Below are 27062 nucleotides of genomic sequence, written 5' to 3' on the forward strand. Positions count from 1 at the left end.
TTCTCATAAGCTCTTTATTTCACTTCTTCCAGTGTCTTTTGGTTGGAGCTACTCTTTTCCCAAATCCTCACTTATATTCATATTGTCATCATCCAGTACCAGCTCAGAGATCACTTTAACTATCATGGAGGTGGCAGAGCGTCTGAGAGATTTGAACAAGTAGCTCTTAATCATATGATCTTTAGCTCTGCATCTCAGACACAGACCTTGCTCTCTTCATCAATTAACCTCTGTCTGATTTATCAATTTGACATAGTGAGTACTTGGGATTACAGCATCAGAAGAAAGATTCATCAGATCATTAGCAGAAGCTTGAGACTGATTTCATCAGTCAAGAACAGTATGATGAATTAAAGAGTGTGAATTAGATATCATATGATCTGAAGAAGATCTGTCCTCATGATGTTTAGATCACTGCTTTAAAGTCTTAAGCTCAGAGAGTTAATGATCAACTAATATAAGCTTCTTGCAGTAATTCTCATAGACAGATGATTCTTTTACACTTATCATGTCTTCTCTCAGCTCTATACTTAGGATGAATTTCAAATATCTCTTTTTAATGTGATCATCTCATTCATGATCATTAGCTTCCAGCAGTAGCTAATTAAATTCATGCAGAAAGTCAAAGAGAGCTCTTCTACTCTGTTGTAGATTATTAAGCTTTTGCATAGTCTTTTTCTGTCATGCAGAATCACTAAAGAGCATGCATGTCTGCTTCAGTAAGCTCTCTACTGTAAAGTTGACCTTGTTCTTATTATTCTCAACTGAGAGGTAAACTCAAGCTGTTGCTATTTCTTTCAGTCTCAAGTACACATATCAAGTACATTTCTTATTATTATCTAAAGCTTTCCTATCAATCTTAAGTTTTGATTGAAGCTTTAGCTCTTACTGAGGGTAGTGCTTCAGATTAGAATCATCATACTTCTCACAGTCTAGTAGCTTGGTCTTTGATCTTCTGACTGCAATGAGTGGTTGTGGATTTGATTGAGAGAGAATTGATGTTGAGGTGTTTAAAGCTTGTCATAGATTAGCTATTTCAGCTTGCTGAGCTGCTATTAAATTTCTATTCTCACACTGGACCTGTTTCTGCTGTTGGAGAAAGGTTATTCATTGTTGTTCAAAGCTGCTGAGGGTGTCCCTGCTCATTGCTTTGTGTTGATTCATTTGTGTATTTGTTGTACAAGTCTGTCACTTTATCTCATTTGACTAGATGTTTTCAATGTTGTTCATTCATTTGTTAGCATGATTGCTAACTCAGTCTATTTATATATCAGTGCTATCACTAAACTTTATGATATAGGATTTAATACTTCCAGTAGTCTATTATATGTCAGCACGTTTGCTGAGCTTCATGATACAGAATTAAGACTTCTAGTGGCCTATCAATGAAAGGAGTAAAACAATTCATAATGTAAAGGGTTAAGCTCTAAGAACTAGAGGCTAGTCCTCCTATATAACAAGGACGAATTGCTTGAGAAAGGGAAGAAAAGAATGAGATGAGAACTCAAGCTTAAGCAAGCTCACATAGCATAATCACATGCGCACATGCAAACAATGGCTAAGCTAAGTCAGCCAATCAGAGCAAATCTAAAGGTTCAACCCCTTATACTCAGCAAATGTACTGACATATGACAGGCTATTGAGAGTCTTAAATTCTGCATCACAAAGTTCAGTGATAGCACTGATATATGAATAGACTGGATTAGCAATCATGCTAACAAATGAATGAGCAACATTGAAAATATCTAGCTGAATGAGATAAAGTAGCAGATTTGTACAATGAATATACAAATGAATCAACACAAAGCAATAAGCAGGGACACTTTCAGCAGCTTTGAACAACAATGAATGATCTTTTTTCAACAGCAGAAACAGATTCAGCATGAGAACAGAAATTTAATAGCAGCTCAGCAAGCTGAAATAGCTAATCTATGACAAGCTTTGAACATCTCAACATCAATTCTCTCTCAATTGAATTCATAATCACTTATTGCAGTCAGAAGATCAAAGATCAAGTTACTGAACTGTGAGAAGTATGATGATTCTAATCTGAAGCACTACTCTCAGTGAGAGCTAAAGCTTCAATCAAAACTTAAGATCAATGAAAAAGCTTTAGATAATAATGAGGAATGTACTTGATATGTGTACTCAAGACTAAAAGAAATGACAGCAGCTCAAGTTTATCTCTGAGTTGAGAATAATAAAAATAAGATCAACTTCACAGTAGAGAGTTTACTGAAGCAGATACACATGCTTTTTAGTGATTCTGCATGACAGAAAAAGACTATACAAAAGCTCAATAATCTATGACAGAGTAGAAAAGCTCTCTTTAACTTTCTGCCTAAATTTAATCAGCTACTGCTGGAAGCTGATGATCATGAATAAGATGATCACATTAAAAAGAGATATTTGAAATTCACCATAAGCATAGAGCTGAGAGAAGATATGATGAGTGTAAGAGAATCATCTGTCTATGAGAATTACTGCAAGAAGCTTAGATTAGTTGATCATTAACTCTCTGAGCTTAAGACTTTAAGGCAGTGATCTAAATGTCATGAGAGCAGATCTTCTTCAGATCATATAATGTCTAATTCACACTCTCCACTTCATCATGCTGTTCTTGATTGATGAAATTAGTCTCAAGCTTTCATTGATGATCTGATGAATCTCTCTTCTGGTACTATGACCTCAAGCACTCATCATATCAAATTGATAAATCAGACAGAGATTAATTGATGAAGAGAGCAAGGCCTGTGCCTGAGATTCAGAGCTGAAGATCATATGATTAAGAGCTGCTTATTCAAATCTCTCAAATACTCTGCCACTCCCACAATAGCTAATATGATCCTCAAGCTGGTACTGGACAGTGACAATGTGAATATGAGTGAGGATTTGGGAAAAGAGTAGCTCCAACTCAAAGACACTAAAAGAAGTAAAATAAAAAGCTTATGAAGAAGCAATGAAGAAAATTTAAATCTAAGATGATATTCAAACTCTTCACTGTCAATGCTTTAGTAGATAATACCTTTTCAACTAGAGTAATGATGGACAGTAAATGTAATGTCTATGATCTTATTTCTCAATTCTATATTAACAAGCATAAGCTCCTGTACATTAAAATTCCCTCTATTAAAATAACTGACTTTAAAAACTTCATAGAACTCTCTACAAGCATGATGACTGGCATTTGAATTGATATAGGCAGTCATATAACTGAATGAGCCTTTTTCTACATAGTGAATGAATTACATAGTCATGATATGTATGTAGATGATCTCTGGCTGGCCCAGCAAAAGGTGATTGTGATCCTTTATCAATGAATTATGAGATTTGAAGAGAGTGGCATAGAGATAGAGTCTAGTTCAAATGCAAAAGCTGATGTGATTCTCATCTTTGTCATAAGCTTCTTTAAGCTTGTGAGCACTTGAGAGAAGTGAAACATTGAGATCTTCACTGTCAGTTTGACTGACATTCAAAAGACTTTAGAAGTGAAATCAAAGATTGACTCTAAAGAAAAGCTGCCTGAATATTATCATGAGTTTTTGAATGTATTTAATAAGGAAGCTATCAATACTCTACTCCCACTTCATGGCCCAGGTAGAGATCATGGGATTGAACTGATTAAAAAGGCTGATAGTAGCATGGAACAACCCCTTTGAGACTCACTATATAATATGTCTCAAGAGGAACTACTGACTTTGTGAAAGACTCTTATAGATTATCTAGATAAGAGTTTTATTAGAGTGAGCAACTCTTCTATAGCTGCCTCTGTACTATTTGCAAAGAAGTCTGAGAATGAGTTAAGATTCTGTGTGAACTATCAAGCTCTTAACAAAATTATCTGAAAAGATCAATATTCTTTATCATTAATCAGTGAGACTCTACAGTGAATTAGATGAGCTAAATGATTTACTAAGCTAGACATTATTGCAGCTTTTTACAAGATTTAAATCACAGAAGATGATGAGTGAATGACAGTCTTTAGAATCAAATACAGACTATTTGAGTAGTTGATTACACTCTTTGATTTGGCTAATGCTCTAAACATGTTTCAAAAATATATCAACTGAGCATTATATAGATATTTGGATGATTTCTGCTCAGTCTATTTAGATGACATCTTGATATTTTTCTCAAGAAGCTTATGAGAGTATCACAAGCATGTACAAAAGATGCTTATGTATCTACAGAAAGCAGGTCTGCAGATAGACATCAGAAAGAGTAAGTTCAAGGTGAATAGCATAAAATATATTGAATTCATCATTGAAGCAAGCAAGGATATATGAATGAATTCAGAGAAGATTAAAGCTGTTTTGAAATAAGTGATACCTACTACTCTTAAAAGTGTATGAGAATTTTTAGACTTTGTCAATTTTTATAGATGATTCATCAGGGATTTCTCAAAGATCATGATCTTACTGACAATTCTTACACATAAGAATATTCTCTTTTTGTGGATGAGCAAAGCTGAGAAAGCTTTTAAGTGTCTAAAATCAATGTTTATCTCTGCTTCAATCCTGCTTCAATTTGATCCTGACTGTGAGACTATATTAAAAATAGACTTCTCAGATTATGTCTCAGAAGAAGTGCTGCTACAATATAATGAGCAGAGCATTCTACACTTATATGTATTCTTCTTTCACAAGCATTTACCTGCAAAATATAACTATGAGATTCATAATAAGAAGTTATTAGCAATAATTGAGTGTTTAAAGAAATAAAATACTAAGCTACAAAGTGTAAAGAAATTCAAAATTCTCATAGATCATAAGAATATAGAATACTTCATAACTACATACAGACTAAATGAAAGACAGCTACATTGAATGAATATTCTCTATCAATTCAACTTCAGAATTGATTATCAATTAGTGAAGTTGAATGCTGAATCAGACACTCTATCATGAAAAGAGCAGAATATGTTACATAATGCTGATGATGAGTGAATCAAGCAGAGACAAGCTCAACTACTTAAGTTTAATATACTGACATCTGAAATGAAATCAAGAGTAATTACTGCCAGTATGAAATCTGAGATGTCTCTTCAAGCTCAGTGAAATGAGACTTATAAAAATGACAAGATTCTACAGTGTCTGGAGCAGACTCTTCATGAGAGAAGATTTAGATTTTCTTCTGAACTCAGTATTAAGATCTCTGTCTCTGAGTGCTCTTTAAATGAGAATGAGAAGCTTCTCTTTTGAGATTGTAAGTAAGTGTCAGACTTTGAACCTCTTCAAATCAGATTAGTACATAAGACTCATGACTCATCTCTTACTGATCATTCTGAGTAAGAGCAAACAGCAGAAGTTTTAAAATACAAGTTCTACTGAACAGACTATGTCACTGATGTGAGAAGAATGATCAGAAACTGTCATCTTTGCAGATTAAATATTGCATGAAGAGATTAACATCAGAAACTGCTTAAGCCTCTTCTCATTTCTGAATACATGTGGCAGAAGCTTTCTATGAACTTTATTGTGAACTTATCAAGCTCTAAAGAATATATAAACATCATGATTATAACAGACAGACTGATCAAGAGAATTATATTAAAAGTAGTTAAGAAAATTGATACAGAGACAGTGACTAGAGTGTTTCTTTACAACATCATCTCTCAACATGATATTTCTAAGATAGTAGTGTCAGATTAAGAGTCAGCTTTCACTAGCATGTTTTGAACTCAGATGTGTGAGAAATTAGACATTAAAAGATGACTTTTCACAGTCTATCATTTAGAGACTGACAGAGCTACAGAGTGAATGAATCAGACTCTAAAAATCTATCTACACAAGTACATTAGCTTTTAACAGAATGACTAATATGAATGACTTTCTCTGACATAGCTAATCATCAATAATAGAGATACTGCCTTAATAGATGTGAGCTCATTCTTTTTAACACATCTTTTTCACATCTTCTTTATTGATATAGTTGATACACTCTCTGTTGAAATATCACATAATCTCATTGAGTTTGCAGATGATTATATGAGGAAGATCTGTAAAGTATTGAAGTGAGCTCAAATAAAAATGATAGATGCTCAGCAATCTCAAAAGAACTACATAAATAGACAAAGAAACTCAGTTCTAAGCTTTCAACTCAGAGATAAGATCTGATTGAGCTTAGAGAACATGAGAACTAATCATCTGTGCAAGAAGCTGAACATGAAATACAATCAATATACTGTGCTAGAAAAGATAGAATCTCATGCTTATTAACTGAACATTTTATCTGACATTCACAATGTTTTTAATGTAAAGCTTCTACATGCAGTGATAACAGATTTCTTGCCTAGTCAGAGACAAACTGACTGACAGTCACTCACTATAGAGACTCTGAAAGAACCTGAGTTTGAGATTGAGAAAATTTGAGATGAATAAATCTATCAGAGAAAAAGCAATATTTTATTAAATGAATAGATTGAGCTGAGTCTACATGAAATGATATGAGTCTTCTACAAGAAGTGAAGACTTTGAACATTTGGGAGGCCTCTCAGCAGGCAAAATTAAGTGTAAAGAGAGCTTTAAATAGTCATAAAGACCTGCAACAAAGAGGGAGAAGGAGGGTATTATAAGAGACTGAACCCATAGATTCACTCTGGCTGACTGACTCAGCCTAGCCATCATTTGCATGTGTGCATGTGATCATGCTACGTGAGCTTGCTTAAGCTCATATTCTTATCTCATTCTTTTCTTCCCTTTCCCAAGCAATTCATCCTTGTTATATAGGAGGACTAGCCTCTAGTTCTTAGAGCTTAACCCTCTACATAATCTCATTTTTTCCATTTCATGCATAATCAGCTTTTGTTAACTATACTTTGTTCATTTGAGTTCTGCACTTCTAATATCATCAGCATTTGATAACACTCATACTCACATATCACCTCTCAATTCCCTTTGAACTGGGTTAGAGGCGGATCAGGGATTAGGATTAGAAGTTTAGAGGGTTAAGATAGGGTTAAGGATTGAGAAATGTGAATATCAAGGTGAGAATAATTATTATATAAGGCTAGCAGGCTGCAAGTGTTGTTTTAGTATATAGTGCTTCTATTCACAATCAACCCTTTCAAGTCATACTCAAACACATGCCTCATCACAGGGGCAGCAATGGAACCTGGTAGCTAATAGCATTTTAGCTCTGTCATCATTTCATAGTGAAATTTTTTACTTCCTTTACCACTCTTGTTTTTTTCAGACCTGCATTAAGGCTTCTGTTACTATTTCACCTCTTGCATCTCATTATCACCATTCATGTGACAATCCTTAATAGACTCCGTGTCTAAGAGTCTCGAGGCTGTTGCTTTGTTGAATTGATTTTCGCAGAGTGAGGTATCAAGGATGTTGAATGCGTTCAAACAGAAGCTAGCCAGCTTGTGAAAAATTGCTTAATTCCTGCTGATGGATCAATACACAATTTGGGTACGACTTCTAGCTGTGGAAAAGTGGCACCTCAGATTATTGGCAATGCTAAAAAGGTAAGATCCCACACCGTGTCATATTAACTGAATGTGACACCATAAAGTTAAAGGATATAATATCCATCTGAAGAATCCTCGTCCATTTCCCTCCTATATCATGATTAGAAAGACGTTCACTGCTATAGTTCTGATTATGGTCATTGAACCCTCATCGATAATCGTCAAAGATTCCTCGGGTACTTCTATTTCTTTGAAACCGGAATACCCACAGTTTATATAATTTCAAGAAGGAATATTCTCTTGAGATTAGCGGAAGTGGTCACCTTGCGGCATTGGTCCTTGTACCGAAGTTGAAGCGGAAGGCCAGTTGCTGAGAATCCCCTGACCTCTCCTCCCAAAATGTAGCCTGCATTTCCTCGTTCGCATAATTTGAGTCATCCTTTGCTTACCCGGAGTTTGGCTGGCTACCCTGGATTGCTGAATTGGCGTCTTGATAGCTATGCACGTTCTGAATAGGCGGCTCATTGATGTTGAAGCTGTAGCCCTGGCCTAACTACATAGGCGCGTTGGTGCCGCTGAAGCCGAGAATGGCTTGATTGGTGTCGTGGTAGCCAGGCCCCTGCTGGAGGGGGCACATTGATATCGTTAAAGTTGTGTTCATGTAATGTTTTATCGGAGTTAACATAAATGGATAGGTCTGTCCGCAGCCGCGTTGTGTGTTACCGACGAAAATTTCAGATTTCGTCTTCTCACCAAAGAGATATTGAGCCATGAAATCTAGAATTGGTTCATGTTATCGTTGTTTTCAGTTTCAAGCTCTTTCCAAGAACGACACAAATATCGACAAATATCGGCAACTCGCCGAGGCTCAACTGTTGAAGTTTATGGATCTCAAATATCATCATCAAAACTCTTTACACTGGTGATAGCATCCTTAGGAATAGCATCCTCATATCTAGTAGTTTTCTTTCGCAGCAGCTTTTGGGACAACTGTTGAATGAGCCATCTTCAAATACCACAATAATAATGTTCTTGTCTGAATTGTGGCATTCTAGGCCATCAACATAGTTACTTGGTATTCGTCCAGCTTTCTTGACGGTTTCAATAACGTTTTGTAAATCTCTTCTACCCTGGACAGAAACCGATTTTTGGACTCCCAGTGATTATAATCGTCGGAGTAGGAGAGTTGCATAAGCTTTTTAAGTAGGATATCCTCCTGACTGAGAGACTTCTTAACTACCGTAAACCCGCTTTAAATTATCAACTCTCCAATAGTTCGTCTCACTCATGCCCGCACCATATCAGCCAATGTCCATCATTTGCTCTCCGAGAAGTTCAAGACCGTTCGCAGATTTTCTCTGACCGCTTTTAGCAACGCTGCGGGTCGCCAATCATCACGGCATCGGAGTTTATTATGCCTGATGGTATTTGATTAGAATAGATTCAGTATCTACAGAGACTGATTGATACCAGAAGCACTCTGAACATCACTGATTTGAAGGATTGTAACATCAGTATATTTCTAGTCTATAACCCAGGACTGAGCTACTTGGACAGTATCTCTGGCATGGTACTCATCTGAAGTGAGCTAACTCATCATAGACCTCACGTTGATTTCTTTTAATGGGTTTGGAGGACTGACACAACTGAGTCCACCGGGAAAACAACTTATTCAGAATGGCAGGAAAAAGCTGAAGAAGTAACTAGCACAGCGACTGCAAAGGAACAGTGTAAAGGATCACTTGGAATGAACAAAGGAGATGCTTCAAAAGAGCGGAATACGTTGAATTTTTATAAACTTCGGGGAGCACTGAGAGCATCCCCATCCTGCAATGAGGCTGAACATCAATAGTAGATATGACATCGCGACCCTTACTGTCCCCGACGTATGAGAACAATAATCGTTGATGAGAGATTACGGTGTTAAAAGTGGAGTAGGCTTCGCATCACACCGTTCTTGGGAGACTGCGCCCTTGAAAACAAACAAAATGAAGTATTCGGACTCTCTCTGAGTGCCCGTCCTCATCTTACACAACCTACTTAACCAACTATTAATAGTACTCCGTCATACTCTGCAGAGGCAAACGTGGCAATCTTAAGGGGACACGATCACATGACGCATTTATTTAACCTCACGTGATCTTTTATCAAGGATACCAAGCTCCGACGAACTTCCATCCGTCCAATATTCAAATTGGTGCGAAGCAATCGATTGAAGAGCATCAACAGTTAGTAGAAGTTCAGTATACACCAGGGCTGTGTCTTCATCATGGCTACTGATCATGGCCGGCCCATTGTTCCTCCGCGGATTCTCAAAACTGACTACCCCGTATGTGCTCCTTTCTCCACTCGTGCCATATAGTTTCTTACCCAAATGTTCTTATTAGGTGATTGATACAGACCCGTACGCACGTCTTAATTCCGACCCAATTGTCGATAAGCAGTGTTTCTAACGTCCATCACAGACATATAAAACGAGTCTTCGGATATGCTCGCCCTTCCGATTATGTTCTAGGGGCTGGGATCGGTGCATCTTCCCCAGCTCTGTTTTGGTTGATGGAGAAAATGCACCCTGTCAGTGCCAGTCCAGGAACATTTGGCCGAGCTATGCGACTGGCGACGGCCATTGGCTTTTTCGGTGGCTTCTTCACCGTATACAACACATCATGTAGTACGTTGAACTCACGTCAAATTATACCTTGGAAGCAGGTATTGTGGATTCCGCCATTAACATCTCCTTCTATTTACAACATAGAACGTTTCTACGGTTTTACAGAAAACAAACGCGAGGTCGATATGGATATGCGTGAGATGGTCGATAGGGTTAAGAAGGGAGAGCCTTTGTACGGAGAGTCGTCACTCTCGCCTTACATGCAAGGGATTGCCGCACGGAATTCGCGATATTCGTCCCTATTCATCCATATCATTCCTTGGTTCAATTTCGTGAACCACAACCAGGTATTAATTTTCCCGGACATATGAGAATCTGTGGTTGATTTAGACCCAAGCTAATCGTTTTACCCATTGACAACAGCACGGCGTTGACACTGCGAAGTACTATCAACAAGCGGAATTGGAACTAGAAGCAGAACGCCAAAAGGCTGCATCCTCGTAATAGATTCCATTTTCAAGCTATCTGTCCAATAGTATTCTGTGAAATTAATTTCCCGTTGGTTCCTGTTTTGTTTAAGGCTTTTTCGCTTTTTAAAGGAGAGGAAAAGTATTGTACATAACTATATCTATGGTTCATAAATTTCATAAATATTCCTCGGCAGGAGGACAAAAGAGAAATAAATTATGGTGCAAAAATAATGTTAACCATGTTGCATCACGCAAAAAATAGTTCATGGTAAAGGAATTATTTTGACTAAATCAATACCCGCTTCAATGTCCTCATCAAAAACATCCTTCAGCTCACGGTCCTTTTTCGGTTTAGGATTAGGAGCTAGGTAGATATATCAGTTTCCCTCTTTTCTAAACGGCATTGAAGTAGGTTATAGATCACCAATTATTACATACCTCTCTCATTCTCCTGGATATAAAATCGTCGTAATAACATAATTGCTTCCTTACGGAACAGGCCTCCCGTGAGCTCATACGGTGGATCTATCCCAGGGCTAATGTTCTTTGTTTTCAGCAGCGATCCATGTTGGATATTTAGATGAAAGATAATCGACTCACTCAGAGTGCAAATTTAGAACCCCTCCAGTTCCTCCAAAACGTTCATTTGCGCATCCAAAGAACACATGTCTGATTCGATATTGTCTTAAAGCAGAAGCACACATTATACATGGCTCAACAGTAACATAGAGATCTGTCTCATGAAATATACTTCGTGGGTAACTTCTCAACACTTCTTCGACGGCTAAGAATTCTGCATGTCTTGTTCCCTTTATATTTTATATCAATTTTGCATACCGCGAGTTGCTCGAGGAGATGGCTATATACATACATTCATTGATTTATTTGTATCATTCATACCGGATCCGATAATTTCCTCATTATGAACCAACACGCAGCCTACTGGGGTTTCGCCGCTTGCGAGAGCTTCTTCGCCCTTTGTATTTCTATGAATTAGTTTGTAGGTAGGTAGTGAGGAGGGAGAGATACAGATACCATATCAAGGGCTTTTCTCATAAAATATTCATGCTTTAATGTTTCACTGCTAAACCGCGAGTTAGGTTTGTTCTGTTCCATCCGGACGAGAGAGACCTGTTATATCTACATTATCTAGCTCCGCATTCGTTTGACGAATGATTGTAGAAAATAATACATTTGGGGACAAAATATTATTGTGGTCTTGATGCATTACATAATCACATACCATCCAATAGTTAGTTATCTCGAGCAGTGTTAAATATGCCGGACAGAGCCTTGAAACTGAAGAATCAGGCTGCCCTAGCTAAAAACCCAGATGTAATCTAAAATCATTGTTCGTTATATTTGAATGCGGTTTTGCTAATCCTCCCGGATCTCCGCCTGTCTTAATCCTATCTTCGTCCATGTGGTGAAAGATTGTTTTGAATGGCTGTAGACAAGTCAAGAAGGCCTCAGCGTCAAGTGGCAGGTGAATCAACTTCGTCTATTTTAGCTGCTCATCTTGCACCTCACCTGTCCCCTGGCCCGAATCAAAGATATGGTATCAGCCCGGAAACCTTCTCCCAGTTGCGCCAGGAGATTTTGGGTCAAGATGAAGGGGGTCAATCCAACCTGGAAGACAATATCACAGAAGTGCATAACTTGATATGCGTGGTGATCAAAGCTGGACTCCAGACGTCTTTCAAGTCTCAAGTGTTACGGGAAGATATGGAGGGACAGATATTAGACTGTCTTGACATTATCCGGTTAGCGGTGCAGAGATCTCCTCAAGTCCTTTATGAGATTTCGGACCCTGAAATTCTTGGCAAGAGAGATATACATGCACCCCTGTTTGCCTGGCTTATCCATGAACTATTCGCACTCCTTTTCGAATGGACCCAACGGTCTATACAAGACAAAATTTACAGCCTCCTGTCAACCATCTATGTTTCCCAATTCAAAGGTCCCCAGTTATGGCATTCGTCCCAGTCAGTGCATACACTGATCCAAGCTTGCATTAATGGTGAGTTGTTTGATCAATCCTTCCATGTTGAAACCAGAGGCTCACATGTATTCTGCAGATATGTTGTATTCCCTGGAAGCTATTAAACCTTCACAGTTGGACGATGATATCACACTATTTTTCCCGGGACCGTCGAGCATCTTGCCAACATGCTTAGACAAGCTGTCCCTTCCGCGCTCGATGTTTGCTAACAGAGTCAGGCTGGGAACACCTGCAATGGTTGTTAAGTTTTGCCTTCAACTTTTCGAGGCAGTAGCATGCCCTCCGTTTCATGCCACTCTATCAGCATCCAGAGCAGCCAGCCTTCGTCAGCTCCTTACCTGGGTGCTTCACTGTCAACAGAAATTATGGACAGTGATGTTCGAGTGGTTTGAAATAGCTCGGCCTGATCACATTGAGGAGAAGTTGACCTATCTTCTTGATTTTGTCACGTTGTCTCGCAAACTATACTCACATGCTTTGAAGTTATCGCAAGGCTTGCCTTTGGACCAGCAGGCAAAACATGTATGGCTGCAGTGTGGAGTTGATTTGCTGACCTCCCCGAAACTCCCACAAAGCGCGGATGTACAACACGCGCTGAGCCAACTCCTAAGCGATGCGATGCGACTTTCCCACACTTCCTCTGAAGTCGGCCAATTTATTGAAGATCATTTCTTCCAACCACTAAGTGATCTTAGTGAAGATGAGAGTGGATTTCAGCATTTACATCAGTCATTTCAGGTGAGAGCCATTGTGTATATGTATCTTTTGTATGTACACTAAAAGGAATCTGCAGATGGTCATATCCAGAATCGTAAATAAGGAATATGGGGCTCGAAGGGTTGAAGACGATTCAAATCCAGCAACCCCAATCCCCAAAGCTCAGACGCATGAATCAAAAGTTACCCCAAGGAAATATTCAACTGACCCTCTGCTCGAGGATAACGGAATTTCTGGAAGTGGTAGGGCACGGAAAAGACCCCGTCTTTCAAACGCGGAAGAAAACGGTCCCGTCCCAAACCTGATACAGACGATCACAAGTACACTGTTCCATATTCTTGGCTCTCACCCGTCAACTGGGGTAGATGAGTTGAATCAAACAGTTTTGTAAGACTTTACTTTCGGTTCTATCAAGGTGTCCACCGACTGACCCTGTCAAATGTTGTTTACAGAAATACTTTACCCAAGCTATCCCAGGATTCCCAGTGTGCGGTTTTGGCGATGCTTGGACGGATTGCCTGTGCTTCGGTAGAAACTTTGGTGATGGAACAACCCAGTATTATTTCTAGACCTCAGTTCCGGTGTCGCATCTGCGACGGAACTTCACCAGAGGCCTACAACTGTCAAAACAGGAAGCTCCCACAATTTGAAGAACTACGAAAAACTTTGATTGAACTCATTCCGATCCTCCGTGGGTCTGGTAAGCCTCGGACAGCTGTTATGTTTGCTATTCGGAATGTCGTAATGCACGACCCGAAGAATGAAAATATGCGACTCCAATCATCCCCATTGGGTGAATGGTGTCTCCAATCGTTTCGCAGCTCTATCCGGGAGCTGAGAATGGCTGCAGGGTACGCACTTCTTGCAGCTAACAGCCACACCTCTATGTACTAACCCTCGTGGAACAGGCAAACTTTGCCAGCCTTCTTGCGGAAAAATCTGAAATCCGATATCCGTCGAGCTAATTTTGTAATGTCTTTGGAGTATTTGCAAAACGTGCTCGAAAAAGGCGAAATGCCGATTCAAGAAACATCTATCGTGGGTTTGAGTCGTGTGGCAGAGTAAGCTTCCCCTTCTCTTGGGTATCTATAGTGTCTAATATCGACAAGAGTCTCCGGTGATGAGGAGATGAATATCATACTTCTCCGCCTTCTTGAGTACCTTGGTCATTCAAATCCATTCATTAGCAGCGTTGCATATACCGCGGCAAGTTTCTCTCCTTTGTTGCTGTTTGGTTATTACCCACTGACAATTACTAGCTCTCCAAGCTTGCCCAACATCTAGGAGGTACTCCTGGTGCGCTCTGCAGGCCGTTCTGGAGGACACTCTCTGTTATGATTGTAAAAAATATTCAAAGACGCCCACAAATGGCTGACCAGCTCTGTGACCTTCTCGGCATGAAGGTGGATAATTTTTTAAGGCTTACTGAAGTACACGTTTTACCCTACCTTGTTTTGATGAGAAAATATGATATCATGGAGCGCATAGGAGCCACTTATGACCAGAAGAAATCTCTTTACGAACTCTGCAATAACGATAATAACATTGCGGCGATTCTTACCCTTTTGCTGATTCAACCGTCAGCCGATCACAATGCTCTGGTTACGTCAATATTTAATGAGATATCGCCCAAGTTCCAGATCAACGACCTTTCAGCTTGGGTTCGGTTGCAGCCAATTCTCATTGCCTGTGGGCTTCTCAAGGGACTGGGAGATTCAACTAAAGGCGAGAGATTTAAGGTAAGAAAGGAGACTGGGTGATTCTCTACTAAGCTATATTGGAGCTCACATTACAATCCCAGTACTACAAAGCTCTCAAGCTTGTTGCGTCTCTTACAATAAGAGGGCCGGACTACGAAATTGACTCGTCGAAGGGGAATGAGCTAGTCGAAGAGTTTATTGAAGACAATGTTTTGGGGATTATCACCGAGTTCGCCCATGTTGTTAACGATTTTCAAATCCGCCAACCCACTATTGAAAAGAAAAGGAATATCATCGCGATCGGGGAGATGATAAAACTAGCGAATGGCAATATCACTATTGCTCTGCCACAGGTTCGTGTTGCACTTACCCGCTTCTAAAGATATGAGTTGAAATTTCATTGACTCTTCCTAGATTTGTGCTTGTTTGCGATCGGCGTTGGAGATGCCAGAACTCTGCGATCACGCTTTCGCGTCCTGGAATATCATAATGACCACACTCGACGATGAGGAGATAGAACCCTTAATAGACCAGACGCTGTCAATAATTATTAAAAATTGGGATACATTTCAGCAAGAGAGCAGAGATCGTGCCTTGAAACTTGTTGGTCACATTTTCAATGAGCATAGGGCCCTGGTGGAACGTTCATTTGAGACCATGCCCTCATTATCGTCTATTTCTTCTATGAAGGAGTACGAGGAAGAGATCCAAAATCTTAAAAAGCGAATGGATGTTCAAACCAGATTCAAGATATTTTGTCGACGGTGCCAAAACGAGAACCAAGTCGTCGTTGAGCAAGCATTGAAGGAGCTTGTACAGGAACTACGCAGAAACGATGAATTCATTCATCGGTCTGTTACAAATGAGCAACCGGACAGTATTGTTGCCCAGCTGATTCGGACCTTATTGGATTGCGGCTCCAAGTTTAACCCAGGCTCACCTATAATAATGGCACTCTCTGCTCAGTGTCTGGGTATTATCGGATGCTTGGACCCGAATCGAATTGAGTTGGTCAAAGACAAGAAGGACATACTCGTTTTATCTAATTTTGAGAGCGCTGATGAAACCTTCGATTTTATTTTATTTTTCTTGCAACACGTTCTGGTTCAAGCCTTCCTCTCCGCCTCGAATACAAGAGCACAGGGCTTCCTTGCTTATGCCATGCAAACTTTGCTAAAGCTTTGCAATCTAGGATCCATCACGATGCCCCGTTCTCAAGATACCATAGCTAATGGGTGTTATCGACGATGGCTATCCTTGCCGGAACATGTGAGAAACACGTTAACTCCGTTCCTTAGTTCAAAGTATACTGTTATCATTGGTGCTGTTGATACAAGCTGCTGTTATCCATTGTTTTCGTCAGAGTTGAGTCATCCCGAGTGGCTCCGAATTTTTGTCCTCGACATGTTGCAAAAGGGCGGTGTTGAAAATGCATCCATGATTTTCACCGTCTGCAGCAGGATAATTCGAAGCCAAGATATTTCCATTTCTTCATTTCTCCTCCCTTTTGCTGCTCTTAATCTTGCACTCAGCGGCGATCAAAGCCAAAGAGAGGAATTGAAAAAGGAGTTGCTGCACGTTCTTGAGTACCCCCTTCCCGAGGATAACCATCAAGTTCGAGAAGCCATAATCTTGTGTAGCGAGGTACGACATCTCTGCCCATTCTATAATATGAAAATGACTAAAATCAAAGTTGTGAAAGAGCATGTTCTCGGTCCTCGACTACCTCTCCCGATGGCTTCAGGGAAAGAAAAAGGAATATACTAGCGTCGCTGTGCCAAATGGCCCTGGCAATCGTACACAACGTGACCTAATTCTCAATTTATGGGGCTCGCAAATAAAGCTAGTTGAGGAACTTCTCTCGTGCATACCTGCGGAAGTAATTTCCAAACGGGCCGTTGAATGCAAATCATTCTCAAGGGCGCTTTACCATTGGGAACAGTATATACAGCAACAAAAGAATGTCAAAAACCACGCCCCCCTTGAACCACTTTATGAGAGGCTTCAGGAAATATATACGCAAATTGACGAACCAGACGGTATAGAGGGCATCTCTGCTCATCTTCATGTTCTTAATATTGACCAACAAATCCTCGAACATCGTAAGGCTGGGCGTTGGGTGGCAGCTCAGAGTTGGTATCAATTACAGCTTGAAACAGACCCGAGCAATAGCTACGTCCAAGAGAATTTATTGACATGTTTGAAGGAGTCTGGCCAACCCAGTATGATCATTGTTCATTGTTATTGAAAGAAACTAGCGTCATTCTAACTTGGTTCCAGATGTTCTTCTCAACCAAATCGACAGCCTAGAGTTGGCAAGGCCTACGCTACCGAAGGTGCTCCCCATCGCTACAGAAGCCTGTTGGTTGACTAGTAACTGGAACCGCTTGGATAAATATGTGGAGATGGCGTCCTCCCAAGCTATTGAAGACTTTAACATTGGGATTGGTTCAGCTCTAAGCGCTCTCCGTCACGGCAATCGCGAAGAGTTCAAAGACGTAGTCACCAAGCTGCGACTAAATATCGCGAAAGGCTTCACAGCAAATTCTGTAGCATCGTTCCAAGCAAGTCATGACAGCGTCCTTAAACTCCACGCTCTGAACGAAGTTGAACTTCTTGCATCCACCGACCCCAAAAATCGAGATGATCGAATCGCGCTTTTCGAAACGTTAGATCGTCGATTGGATAGTCTTGGTGGGTGTATTACCGATAAACAGTATCTACTGGGTTTAAGACGAGCAACTATGGAATTAGTGTATGTTCTCAACAGACTTTTCTTTTTCTCAAAGTTGTAAACATCACTGATTAGGGGAATGAAGCTCTTCATTTGATGCGTTCGACATTGCCTCGATTTGGCTGCGTGTTGCTCGTCTTGCACGAAAGGCTAATTGCACAGAGCAAGCATTCAACGCGGTTCTTCATGCTCATCAACTTGATTCTACTTCTGCTACCATTGAGCATGCGAGGCTTTTGTGGAAAGAAGGTGACCATAGAAAAGCTATACAAACTCTGGAGGGTGCAATCAAAGCGAATGCATTTACAGCACATGACTACGCACTATCGGAAGATCCTTCAATATATGTAGCCCCTGATCGACAGCAAAAGCAAAATATGCTTACGGCTAGGGTATGATACATGTGGTCCTCCTTTTGCTTTGCTTGCTTCTACGCTTGCTTACTTTTGAGACTAGGCACACCTTCTTCTTGCGAAATGGATGGATAGTGCTGGCCAAACGCAGTCAGAAGCTATCGTTCAACGGTACAGACTAGCTATAAAATTCCACAGTCGGTGAGCTTAGAAAATCAATTCCCACTGTTCATATATTAATCGTATATATGTGGCCTGCTAACCTCTCTTAGATGGGAGAAAGCACATTACTATCTTGGAAGGCATTATACAAAAATCCTGGATTCGGAAAAATCAAAGCCTCTGGGTAAAGAGGCTCAGATATAGTATGTATAATATCTACTTGATTGCTTTGATTGTCGCAACGCTAATACATTAGTATTTAGTCTGAGTGGTGAGGCATCGAAACTTGTCATTGACAACTTTCTCCGTTCCCTTGCCCACGGAAACAAATATGTTTTTCAGACTCTTCCCAAAGTTTTGACTTTATGGTTGGAGCATGCTTCGGCTGTTGATCAGCCCTTTGACCCTAAACGGGGCGACAACGAGTGAGAGCTACAGATTAATTATTGTAAGAGATTTTAATTAACTCTTTGCTAGGGAATTTCAACAATATAGCATGGCTCAGAGGAAGAAATGCCTGGACGATATGCATACCCAGTTACGGAAATATTTCAACAGAATCCCCGCTGCATTGGTATGTATTACGTCTGCCGTTCTTTAACGATATCCTGCTGATTTTCGAAGCTCTTCACGATCCTACCCCAAGTGGTCGCTCGAATTTGCCACAGCAACTCTACTGTCTATAGTATCCTTACACAGGTTGTGGTGAAAACGGCAAATTCGTTCCCACAACAGGCCCTATGGACGGTTCTCGCCGTGTTGAAGTCCTCCTCGAGAGACAGAGCATCTCGAGGAATGTCATGCCTCCAAAAAATAACGGTACGTCGGTTACTAGCTCATCAAATACGACTTTACTAATTAAAACAGGAGGCCAGCAGAAAGATGAAAACCGACATATCGGTTTCGGATCTTCGGAATATCATCAACCAAGGACAAAAATTTTCAGAGGAATTGTTGAAGCTCTGCAATATCCGGATTGAAGAAAAGACGCCGAAAGTTAGCTTGGCACGAAATCTTGGCTTCAACCACAGAACAGCACCCTGCAGACTCGTTGTTCCGTTAGAAGCTACTTTGACTCCGATTCTGCCGACAAATCATGAACCAAGTTTCCTTAAATTGTTTCGAGCATTTCCTCATGACCCTGTTACCATCGAAAGTAAGCTTTACTTCCCAGTCCCTGTTTTAAAACATATCCATCTAATTTGTCATCACAAGCCGTACTTGACGATGCTCTCGTTCTCAGCTCATTACAGAAGCCCCGTAAAATTAACATTCGGGGCTCAGACGGCAAAATCTACAGTCTTCTTTGCAAACCAAAGGATGACCTCCGCAAGGATCAGCGGTTGATGGAGTTCAACAGCATGATTAACAAGTTTCTGAAGAAGGATGTTGAATCGAGCAAGCGACGTCTATGTGAGTCTTCAAACATCAATGAAAAGGAAGTTGCAACCAGTCATTATCCTAAACTAACTATGAGATAGATATTAAAACTTATGCTGTTACGCCATTAAATGAAGAGTGTGGGCTGATTGAATGGGTTGACAATCTAAGAACCTTGAGAGAACTCGTTATCAGACTTCTCAAGGAAAGGGGAATTACTCCGAATGTATGTACTTAGATATTGCAGACCCATCCCATGATTTCATTCTAAGGAGCTAATAATTTACAGTACAATGAAATCAGGCAATATCTGAACGAAGCTTGCGCCGACCCATCGAAGCTCTCACTTTTCACCAACAAAGTTCTTGCAAAGTAAGATTCTGCCCCATCCTAAGGATGATAGGTTCTAATAGCAGTGTAGATACCCACCTGTTCTGCACGAGTGGTTTGTTGAAATGTTCCCCGAACCCGGTACTTGGTTTGCCGCACGATTGAAATACACCAGGAGCAGTGCCGTCATGTCCATGGTTGGTTATTGCTTAGGGTAAGAATCCTTCACTTAGAGAGAGGGGGACCCAGAAACTAAAGCTACTTTAAACAGTCTCGGAGACAGGCATGGGGAGAACATACTCTTCGAGGAGGGTAGCGGTGGTGTTCTTCATGTTGATTTCAACTGTCTTTTTGACAAGGTATGCATATAGCCCCTTTGCATTATTAGGAACCGTCAACTCGGGTGTGCTAACCTGTTTTCTCTAGGGTTTAACTTTTGATAAGCCGGAATTGGTTCCATTCAGGCTAACCCAAAATATGATCAACGCATTTGGGGCTTACGGATATAACGGTTAGACTTTCAACCCTTTGTTAATACTCACAGCTCTAACCCAGACTCCAGGACCATTCCGAAAGACCTGCGAGCTCACTCTTGGCTTGCTACGCCAAAATGAGGATTCTCTGATGACCATTCTGGAGACCTTCCTGCACGATCCCACAACAGATTTTATTGGGAGAAAGGTTGGCTCTCCTCCACTCTCCAATTAGTATCAGCGTGAATTAACAAAGCTAACAGGTATCGAAGAAACGAGCAAACTCCAAAGTCCCTGATACCCCTGAGGGCGTTCTCGAATCCGTACGACACAAACTGCGAGGTTTACTGCCTGGGGAATCTGTTCCACTATCTGTAGGAGGCCACGTGGATGAGTTAATCATTCAAGCCACAAGTATTAAGAATCTAGCAGCAATGTATATAGGATGGTGCGCATTCTTCTGAGATGTCCGAATCGTTCTAGCTATACATACCGCCAATAGAGAGAAATTGAATATTAGTTGAAAAACTATGGACACGCGGTTATTTTCTGTAATGTGAACTAAGTATGAATACAGGAAGCAACTCTTAAAAATAATCGTATTGAGAACGCCCGTAGCATGAAAACAGGTCCTATGGAAACTTTGCCCCAGTGCCTGTCCAATTGAAGTTACACAGCCCTTTTAGAAAGCCAACAAAACATCAAAACTCATGCTCCAGGAAAAAGCTACCTCCTGCCTCCACCGTAACGAGTTCGACTGGGACTTCTGCTTCTACTCAAGCTTCTGCTTCGACTTCGACTTCTATTCCGGTCACTATAGCTACTATAACTAGAGTCCCGTCTCCTACGACGAGGGGGGCTGTCCCTGGGATATGGCCTTCTCCGTGGCAGAGGCGATCTGGAACGTGAGCGTGACGAATAAGAAGGCGACCGGCCGTGTGGGGAACGGGATCTTGATGCTGAGCGCGGGCGATAGAGATCGTGTCTTTCCATGCCACGAGGACCTTGAAAGCGCCGTGGGGAACCACGACGCGGCGGAGGAGACCGATATCGACCGGGTGGCGGTGCTCTCCCAGTATCCAGACCTGACGTTCGATTGTATCCCCTACCTCCGTATGCAGGTCGATCAAATCGTCCAAAATCAGCCCTGTTCCGGGCAGGGGGAGGAGAGCGGGAAAACGTGCGACGCGGAAGTACGATAGAAACGTTGAGGACAGCACCATCAAGTTGCGCTTCGTGCATGTGCGAGATCGCAGCCTCCGCATCTGCTGCTTCGTAGTACAAGATATACGCCGTTCCTCGGTTTGTCATAACTGCATACTTGCTTGTCAGACAAAGAATTGTCTCATATAATGATAATAGAAGAAAATTCTCAATCACATACACTGTGGGTTCATTGGCAGTTCCAGGTTCTGTATTTCTCCGTATACCCCGAAGATTTCGCGCAAATGGTTTTCATTCACATTCTTGGTTAACTTCTCAACAACGATCTATAATCTTCATTAGCCTCAAAAGTGTAACGTGACAATAATATATCCATGTTCCCATATTAAATTTTGAGAGCTGGGATGGAAGGCTTCATTGTGCAGAGGCACACGCTGAGAGATCAATGACAAAGCAACCCACCTTCGAACTTGTTCGGGGAGGAGTACCCCGGCTCGGACTGCGCGTGTAGCTTCTATCTCGATATCTGCGGTCGCTGCGGCCTCTGCTTAAGCTTCGAGTGGGACTTCTACTTCGTGAGGGGGATCTGCTTGCATCCCGATGTCCGTTACGTCTTGGCGACAAACCCGGGCCAGGGGTTCTCGACCGCGAGCGGGAGCGGGAGCGGGAGAGTGAAACATGTGAGCGGCGGGAGTGCGATCGACGTGACGAACGTGAAGCCACAGGGGAATGCGACCTGCGACGGCCCCGAGAGTGAGCGGGAGAGGGAGACCGCCCGCGAGACGGCGAAGGCGATCGTGATGGCATCGCCACTTCAGGCAGTCATATAAATTATAGCCCTTCTTAGCAGAATAAGGACTATGGAAATGGAAAATAACGATGTTCTGAAATAAATAGTCTGCGCTAAAGAATGCACGCGTTAACAGCTTCAGCAAAGCTGTTTGCTTGTTATTCTGTAGTGATTGAAGGTGTTGTTGTTAAGTTCCAGGGTTTGATCTGGAAGGGAAACGACTTTGAGGTTCTTTGGACGCACGTGACCTGGACGGCTCCAGCAGCTGGGGTTGAGAGAACATTATGAATTTATTTCCATTTGTTTACAAATCAAGAGATAATAATAGGAAATATAAAAGAATTACATCATTGAATAAACAGTAGTAATATTTGGTTATAATTCATTCATTCCACCTCTTCATAGAGGAAGCTGGAGTTCTAGCTCATCTTTCCACCTCTCATAGCCCTCGATCACAGCTTCAGATATCTGCTTATGGACTTGGTTCAATGCATGTTCAAAATGCCTCCATGCTATCTTCTGTTCCAGGCCAGTTTCTTCCTCCTCATCCAGCGCACTGTCTGCTGCAGTCTCGCAGATACTAACCATCTCCGCCCCAGAATACCCATCGGTCACCTGCGCCAGCCTGTCAATGTCAACTTCATCGTCAACCTCAGATTTACTAAACCAAATCTTTAGAATCTCTTTCCGCGCCTGAAAATCTGGAGGTCCAACATAGAGAATATTATCCAGTCTTCCAGGGCGCATGAGCGCAGGATCGAGAACCTCCGGCTTGTTAGTTGCCGCCACAACAAGAACGTTTTTCAGCTCTTCAATTCCATCCATCTCATTGAGCAAAGTCGTCAACACGTTGATACCACCCTGGGACGGGCCATTGCTTCGTCGCGCAGCAATCGCATCAATTTCGTCGAAAAATATAATGCTTGGACTGGCTGATCGCGCCTTTCGAAATATTTCTCGGAGCGCCCTTTCCGACTCCCCAACATACATGCTCAGGATCTCAGCGCCCTTCACTGCCAGGAAATTCAACCCAGCTTCGGTTGCCAGTGCCTTTACTGTCAGTGTTTTAGAACAGCCAGGAGGGCCGTAGAGCAGAATTCCCTTTTTACCGCTTATGTTCAGCCTTTTCATTCGATCGGGGAACTAAAGGTCAGTTATGTTAGTCATTGTGAAAACACAATAAACGTTGCGAGATCAGAAGAATAAATTTAGACTATATGCACTCACCTTGAGGGGTCTTTCTACAGCCTTCTGAAGTCGCCTCTTAATTTTATGCTGTCCGCCTATATCACTCCATCTCACTTTCGGTGTTTCCAGGAAAACTTCTCTCATTGCCGTTGGGCGAGTTTCTTGAAGAGCAAGTGATATGTCTATATCATCAATTTGAAGTAGATTCTCATCTGGAATCATAACATCGGAGGAAGAAACAGCTCCGTCCAAGACATGCTGCTCGCTGGGTCCCCCTTGCTCCAATTGTAGTATTTGTCGAGTTTGTGCTTTTCTACACGCAAGCTGCAGTAATGAAAAGAGGTCGGCACCGACATATCCATGAGTTCGCTCCGCCAATTTCGCCAGTTGACTGTCACTTGGTACAGCGGAAGTACCACGAATAGCCAATAAAATCTCTTCTCGACCCTCGGCTGTCGGAACTGGTAATTCGATCTCGACACCAAATCGATGGGGGGTTCTCAGTCCATCATCAACATCATTTGGGTGGCGTGTGCATGCAGCCACAAGAACTTTCGTATCTTGTATAGTATCCAGGGCTTCGCACAATGCCGAAGAAATAGAGGGATCATTAGAGGTATTTTTGGGAGCGAGAAAATCCAATTGATCAATAGTAATAAGACACGGCTGTGACTGAACAGCTTCGGAGAAGGTCTTGCGTAATAGAACCTCTCCATCTCCCCTGTTTTTATTCAGCACAGAGCTATTGATGGTGAGCACCTTCTTCCAACCCGCGGCAGCAAGATTAGAAAGTAGCGCACTCTTCCCCGTACCTTTCGGGCCATAGATCAGAATTCCGCCGCTATTTCTGTAAAAAGATGGCATAGTTACTTTATTTTCCTGAATAGTAAAGTCGCGAAGCCGCTCATTGATTTGCGTCATTTGTCGACCAAGTCCACCCAGCCCGCATGATGTCACGACAAGCGAGGACGGTAGAGTCTGACGTTGTAAAGCCTGCCCAACGAGCACCTTAGACTTTGCAGTGAAGTGGAAGATCGTGTTATTTCGACCCTGGATGAGCGGTTCAATTTCCACGACCTTAAAAGCTCTGCGGATACCCTTGAGCTCTAGGTCGAACATCATTCCTTTTGATAAAACTTCACATTTTGACAAGGGATATTCAAGACCCCATGCCCAGTGTTCCCTGTCAGCTTCCTGAACAGGACCCACGCCAGAAAGTTTCGTGGCATCGGTGCATTCTTCAAGACGTACAACTGCTATATCTTCTAACGGTTCGTTCTCTCTAGAAATCGAAACCTTCTCTCCCAGCTTAAATCCATATAGATCTTGTAGAACTTTTGAAGTCTGCACAATTGTATCTTGTATTTTCTCCGGGGCTGTCCATGCGATGGCGGTTTTTGGAGAGCCTCCAGCCAGTTCCAACCGGCATAGATCGCCAGCTCGGACTTTCACAAGTAGCAAGGCGGAAGGGGAGAGACAGATACGAAAGGAGTCTCTCTGGTCGTTTCTAGGCTGCTTCAACAACGGTCGCACCGTGAACTTGGGTGGCTCCACCGCCATTACGAACCCCACTTCAAGATATCGATCGTGATTGAAAACGCACTTCCAAAAGCCAGAATAAGTAGGCCAGATGAGTTTTGATCGGTAGTTTGCTTAACAGTAACGTTAAAGGAATTATCGAAGCTTCAACACTGTCCATCCTTGAGCAGATAGATGTCAGTAGACTATATATTTCGTTAAGAGATACAATAGGGCTAGATATACCTGGTAACTTTTTGCGTAAGGCTATTATAGAGCGCCGCCGGATACTCTAGATTGTAATTCAAGCAGGTAGGTAATAAGCCCGGCTAAATGTAAGAGGCTCTGTCGTTTGTCGTGCTTGTTCTGTTCTTCTCATCGGGTGTTGGCAGAAATAAAAAGGTCCAACAACCCTAAGATTGACCATTTTATTCTCAGGTCAGATAACTAAGCGGGTGCTACAACTAACTACCAAATTCAATTAATTACCTACATCACATTTCTATATCTGCATCAATGATATTGCTCAACAGCCCTTTTACCATCTACAGGGCTACAATTGTCTCAGGAGCACTGGGAGCGCAATAAAGGCATGGAAACTGACCATCCGATGCGATAAATTCTTCCACCTCCCGAATCCCAACAATGATAATGGGCCTTCTATCCCCGTCGTAGCCCGCCCAACATGTTCCGTCTTACTCGTTTCTCAGCATACATACGGACTCTTTCTCTCAAGCCATCACCGCAATGCCGACGGCTATCTACATCGGCTCCGCCTGAAGGGAAACAGGGAATACATGAAACCACACCCGACGAGCCCTCTGTAGAAGGTGTTACAGCGGACGTCAAATCGCCCGGCGCATCGAGCCAAAATAAATGGTGGTTATCTGCTGCCGACGAAATATCCCTCAAACATGCCGATTTACTTAAAGCGTTTGGGCTGGCTTCAATACCTGAGTCGGATGACACGGGTGTGGAAATAAACAAGCTCGGTCAAATATGTATCACGAATGAGAAACTAAGTCAACAGAAGCATAAAACGGCTCTTGTGCTATCTCGCGCCCCGGCTTGTCTTGATGAACGTGACTTCGTGTCAATATTGGGACCGGGGAAATATCTTCGTCAATGGAGAGCTGCCAGAGGCCTTGAGAAAAGTGGGACTTCCTCTCTATCGTTTGTGAACGAGAGTTCATGGGATGTATTTCCTATCAAGAAAGGTATGAGCAAAACTAACAACATACATCTGCGGATGGTATATAGTAATCCCCATGCGCTTTCAAGATACCCTACGGCGCTCGAACACATGGATCCTGATATTTTCCAGCCCCGCCTCCGCAAAGGAATTCCAGGATAAAGTCCACCGCCTCCACAAATTTGCCCGAGACAATCTCCCCACCTTCCCCTTAACTAAAATTGTTCCACCACCCAACTTCATCGCTGGCGGTGCACATCAGTATCGCTTAAGCGATTACACACTCACAGCACCATGGCTGCGACTTTCCCTAGTTGCCCACCTAGCACCCTTCAATCACAAAATCCAAGACGCGATCGATCTTCATAAAAGCCTGGCATCCAAGCAGATCGATGGCAAAGCAGGTTTCCCGGTTCGCCTGTGGCTCGAGAACCAGTACCTCTTCACTCTGAAGAAGGAATACGTCCGTCGATTGCTTATGTGGGATGGGCAGAATAGGCGGACGCCATGGCAACTGATTGAAGATAAGGATACGATTACCTCGCTGTCCGGCCCGTTGTCAAACGAGATGTTAACCCCGGATGAGGACGATGTTTTGGGGAGGGGGGGGAATTGGCGCATTGCGTTCCAGAGCGCGGCTGAGGCTAAGAGGTTTGTCCGCACGTGGCATAGGAGTGTGTTCCCTAGGCTGGATTCGTTGTCAAATTATCCGGATCCACCGCCTATAATCAAGGCTGAGTGTTTATTTGAAGGCGATATATTTTGATGCAACTTATTTTGAAAGGAGACCATGGACCCTTGAACCACGGTGACCGTAGTCCTATATATGTAATTTTATATATGTTTTTTCAGTACTATTTT

General features: G+C 42.0%; 6 protein-coding genes across 6 annotated transcripts; 3 read left to right on the plus strand and 3 right to left on the minus strand.

Annotated features, from left to right (window-relative positions):
• Positions 1–9686: 9686 nt before the first annotated feature.
• On the plus strand, positions 9687–10532 carry PAAG_01494 (NADH-ubiquinone oxidoreductase 21 kDa subunit; the record flags this gene model as incomplete). The annotated part of the gene is made up of 5 exons (XM_002796440.2): positions 9687–9746; positions 9805–9821; positions 9883–10088; positions 10173–10375; positions 10452–10532. 5 exons carry the CDS (start codon positions 9687–9689, stop codon positions 10530–10532), a joined length of 567 nt encoding a protein of 188 aa, XP_002796486.1.
• Positions 10533–10761: 229 nt separating this feature from the next.
• PAAG_01495 (tRNA-specific adenosine deaminase) lies at positions 10762–10976 on the minus strand (the record flags this gene model as incomplete). Its single annotated transcript, XM_002796441.2, has 2 exons — positions 10762–10862; positions 10937–10976. 2 exons carry the CDS (start codon positions 10974–10976, stop codon positions 10762–10764), a joined length of 141 nt encoding a protein of 46 aa, XP_002796487.2.
• A 965-nt stretch (positions 10977–11941) lies between these two features.
• Positions 11942–20813, plus strand: PAAG_01496 (UVSB PI-3 kinase; the record flags this gene model as incomplete). The annotated part of the gene is made up of 26 exons (XM_015844361.1): positions 11942–12518; positions 12577–13238; positions 13294–13604; positions 13670–14068; positions 14126–14278; positions 14327–14451; positions 14505–14956; positions 15019–15270; positions 15332–16561; positions 16620–17139; positions 17198–17672; positions 17737–18043; positions 18108–18205; positions 18277–18369; positions 18430–18591; positions 18644–18740; positions 18791–18985; positions 19034–19322; positions 19382–19579; positions 19648–19772; positions 19836–19918; positions 19968–20090; positions 20148–20235; positions 20303–20387; positions 20439–20557; positions 20613–20813. The coding sequence occupies 26 exons, from the start codon at positions 11942–11944 to the stop codon at positions 20811–20813; spliced, it is 7419 nt and encodes a 2472-aa protein (XP_015701269.1).
• Positions 20814–21075: 262 nt separating this feature from the next.
• Positions 21076–22320, minus strand: PAAG_01497 (hypothetical protein; the record flags this gene model as incomplete). The annotated part of the gene is made up of 3 exons (XM_002796443.2): positions 21076–21662; positions 21734–21839; positions 21976–22320. The coding sequence occupies 3 exons, from the start codon at positions 22318–22320 to the stop codon at positions 21076–21078; spliced, it is 1038 nt and encodes a 345-aa protein (XP_002796489.1).
• A 382-nt stretch (positions 22321–22702) lies between these two features.
• PAAG_01498 (AAA family ATPase) lies at positions 22703–25051 on the minus strand (the record flags this gene model as incomplete). The annotated part of the gene is made up of 2 exons (XM_002796444.1): positions 22703–23446; positions 23531–25051. The coding sequence occupies 2 exons, from the start codon at positions 25049–25051 to the stop codon at positions 22703–22705; spliced, it is 2265 nt and encodes a 754-aa protein (XP_002796490.1).
• Positions 25052–25694: 643 nt separating this feature from the next.
• Positions 25695–26967, plus strand: PAAG_01499 (hypothetical protein; the record flags this gene model as incomplete). The annotated part of the gene is made up of 2 exons (XM_015844362.1): positions 25695–26226; positions 26270–26967. 2 exons carry the CDS (start codon positions 25695–25697, stop codon positions 26965–26967), a joined length of 1230 nt encoding a protein of 409 aa, XP_015701270.1.
• Positions 26968–27062: the final 95 nt, after the last annotated feature.

Source organism: Paracoccidioides lutzii (assembly GCF_000150705.2).
Source record: "Paracoccidioides lutzii Pb01 unplaced genomic scaffold supercont2.3, whole genome shotgun sequence".
NCBI classification, from domain to species: domain Eukaryota; kingdom Fungi; phylum Ascomycota; class Eurotiomycetes; order Onygenales; family Ajellomycetaceae; genus Paracoccidioides; species Paracoccidioides lutzii.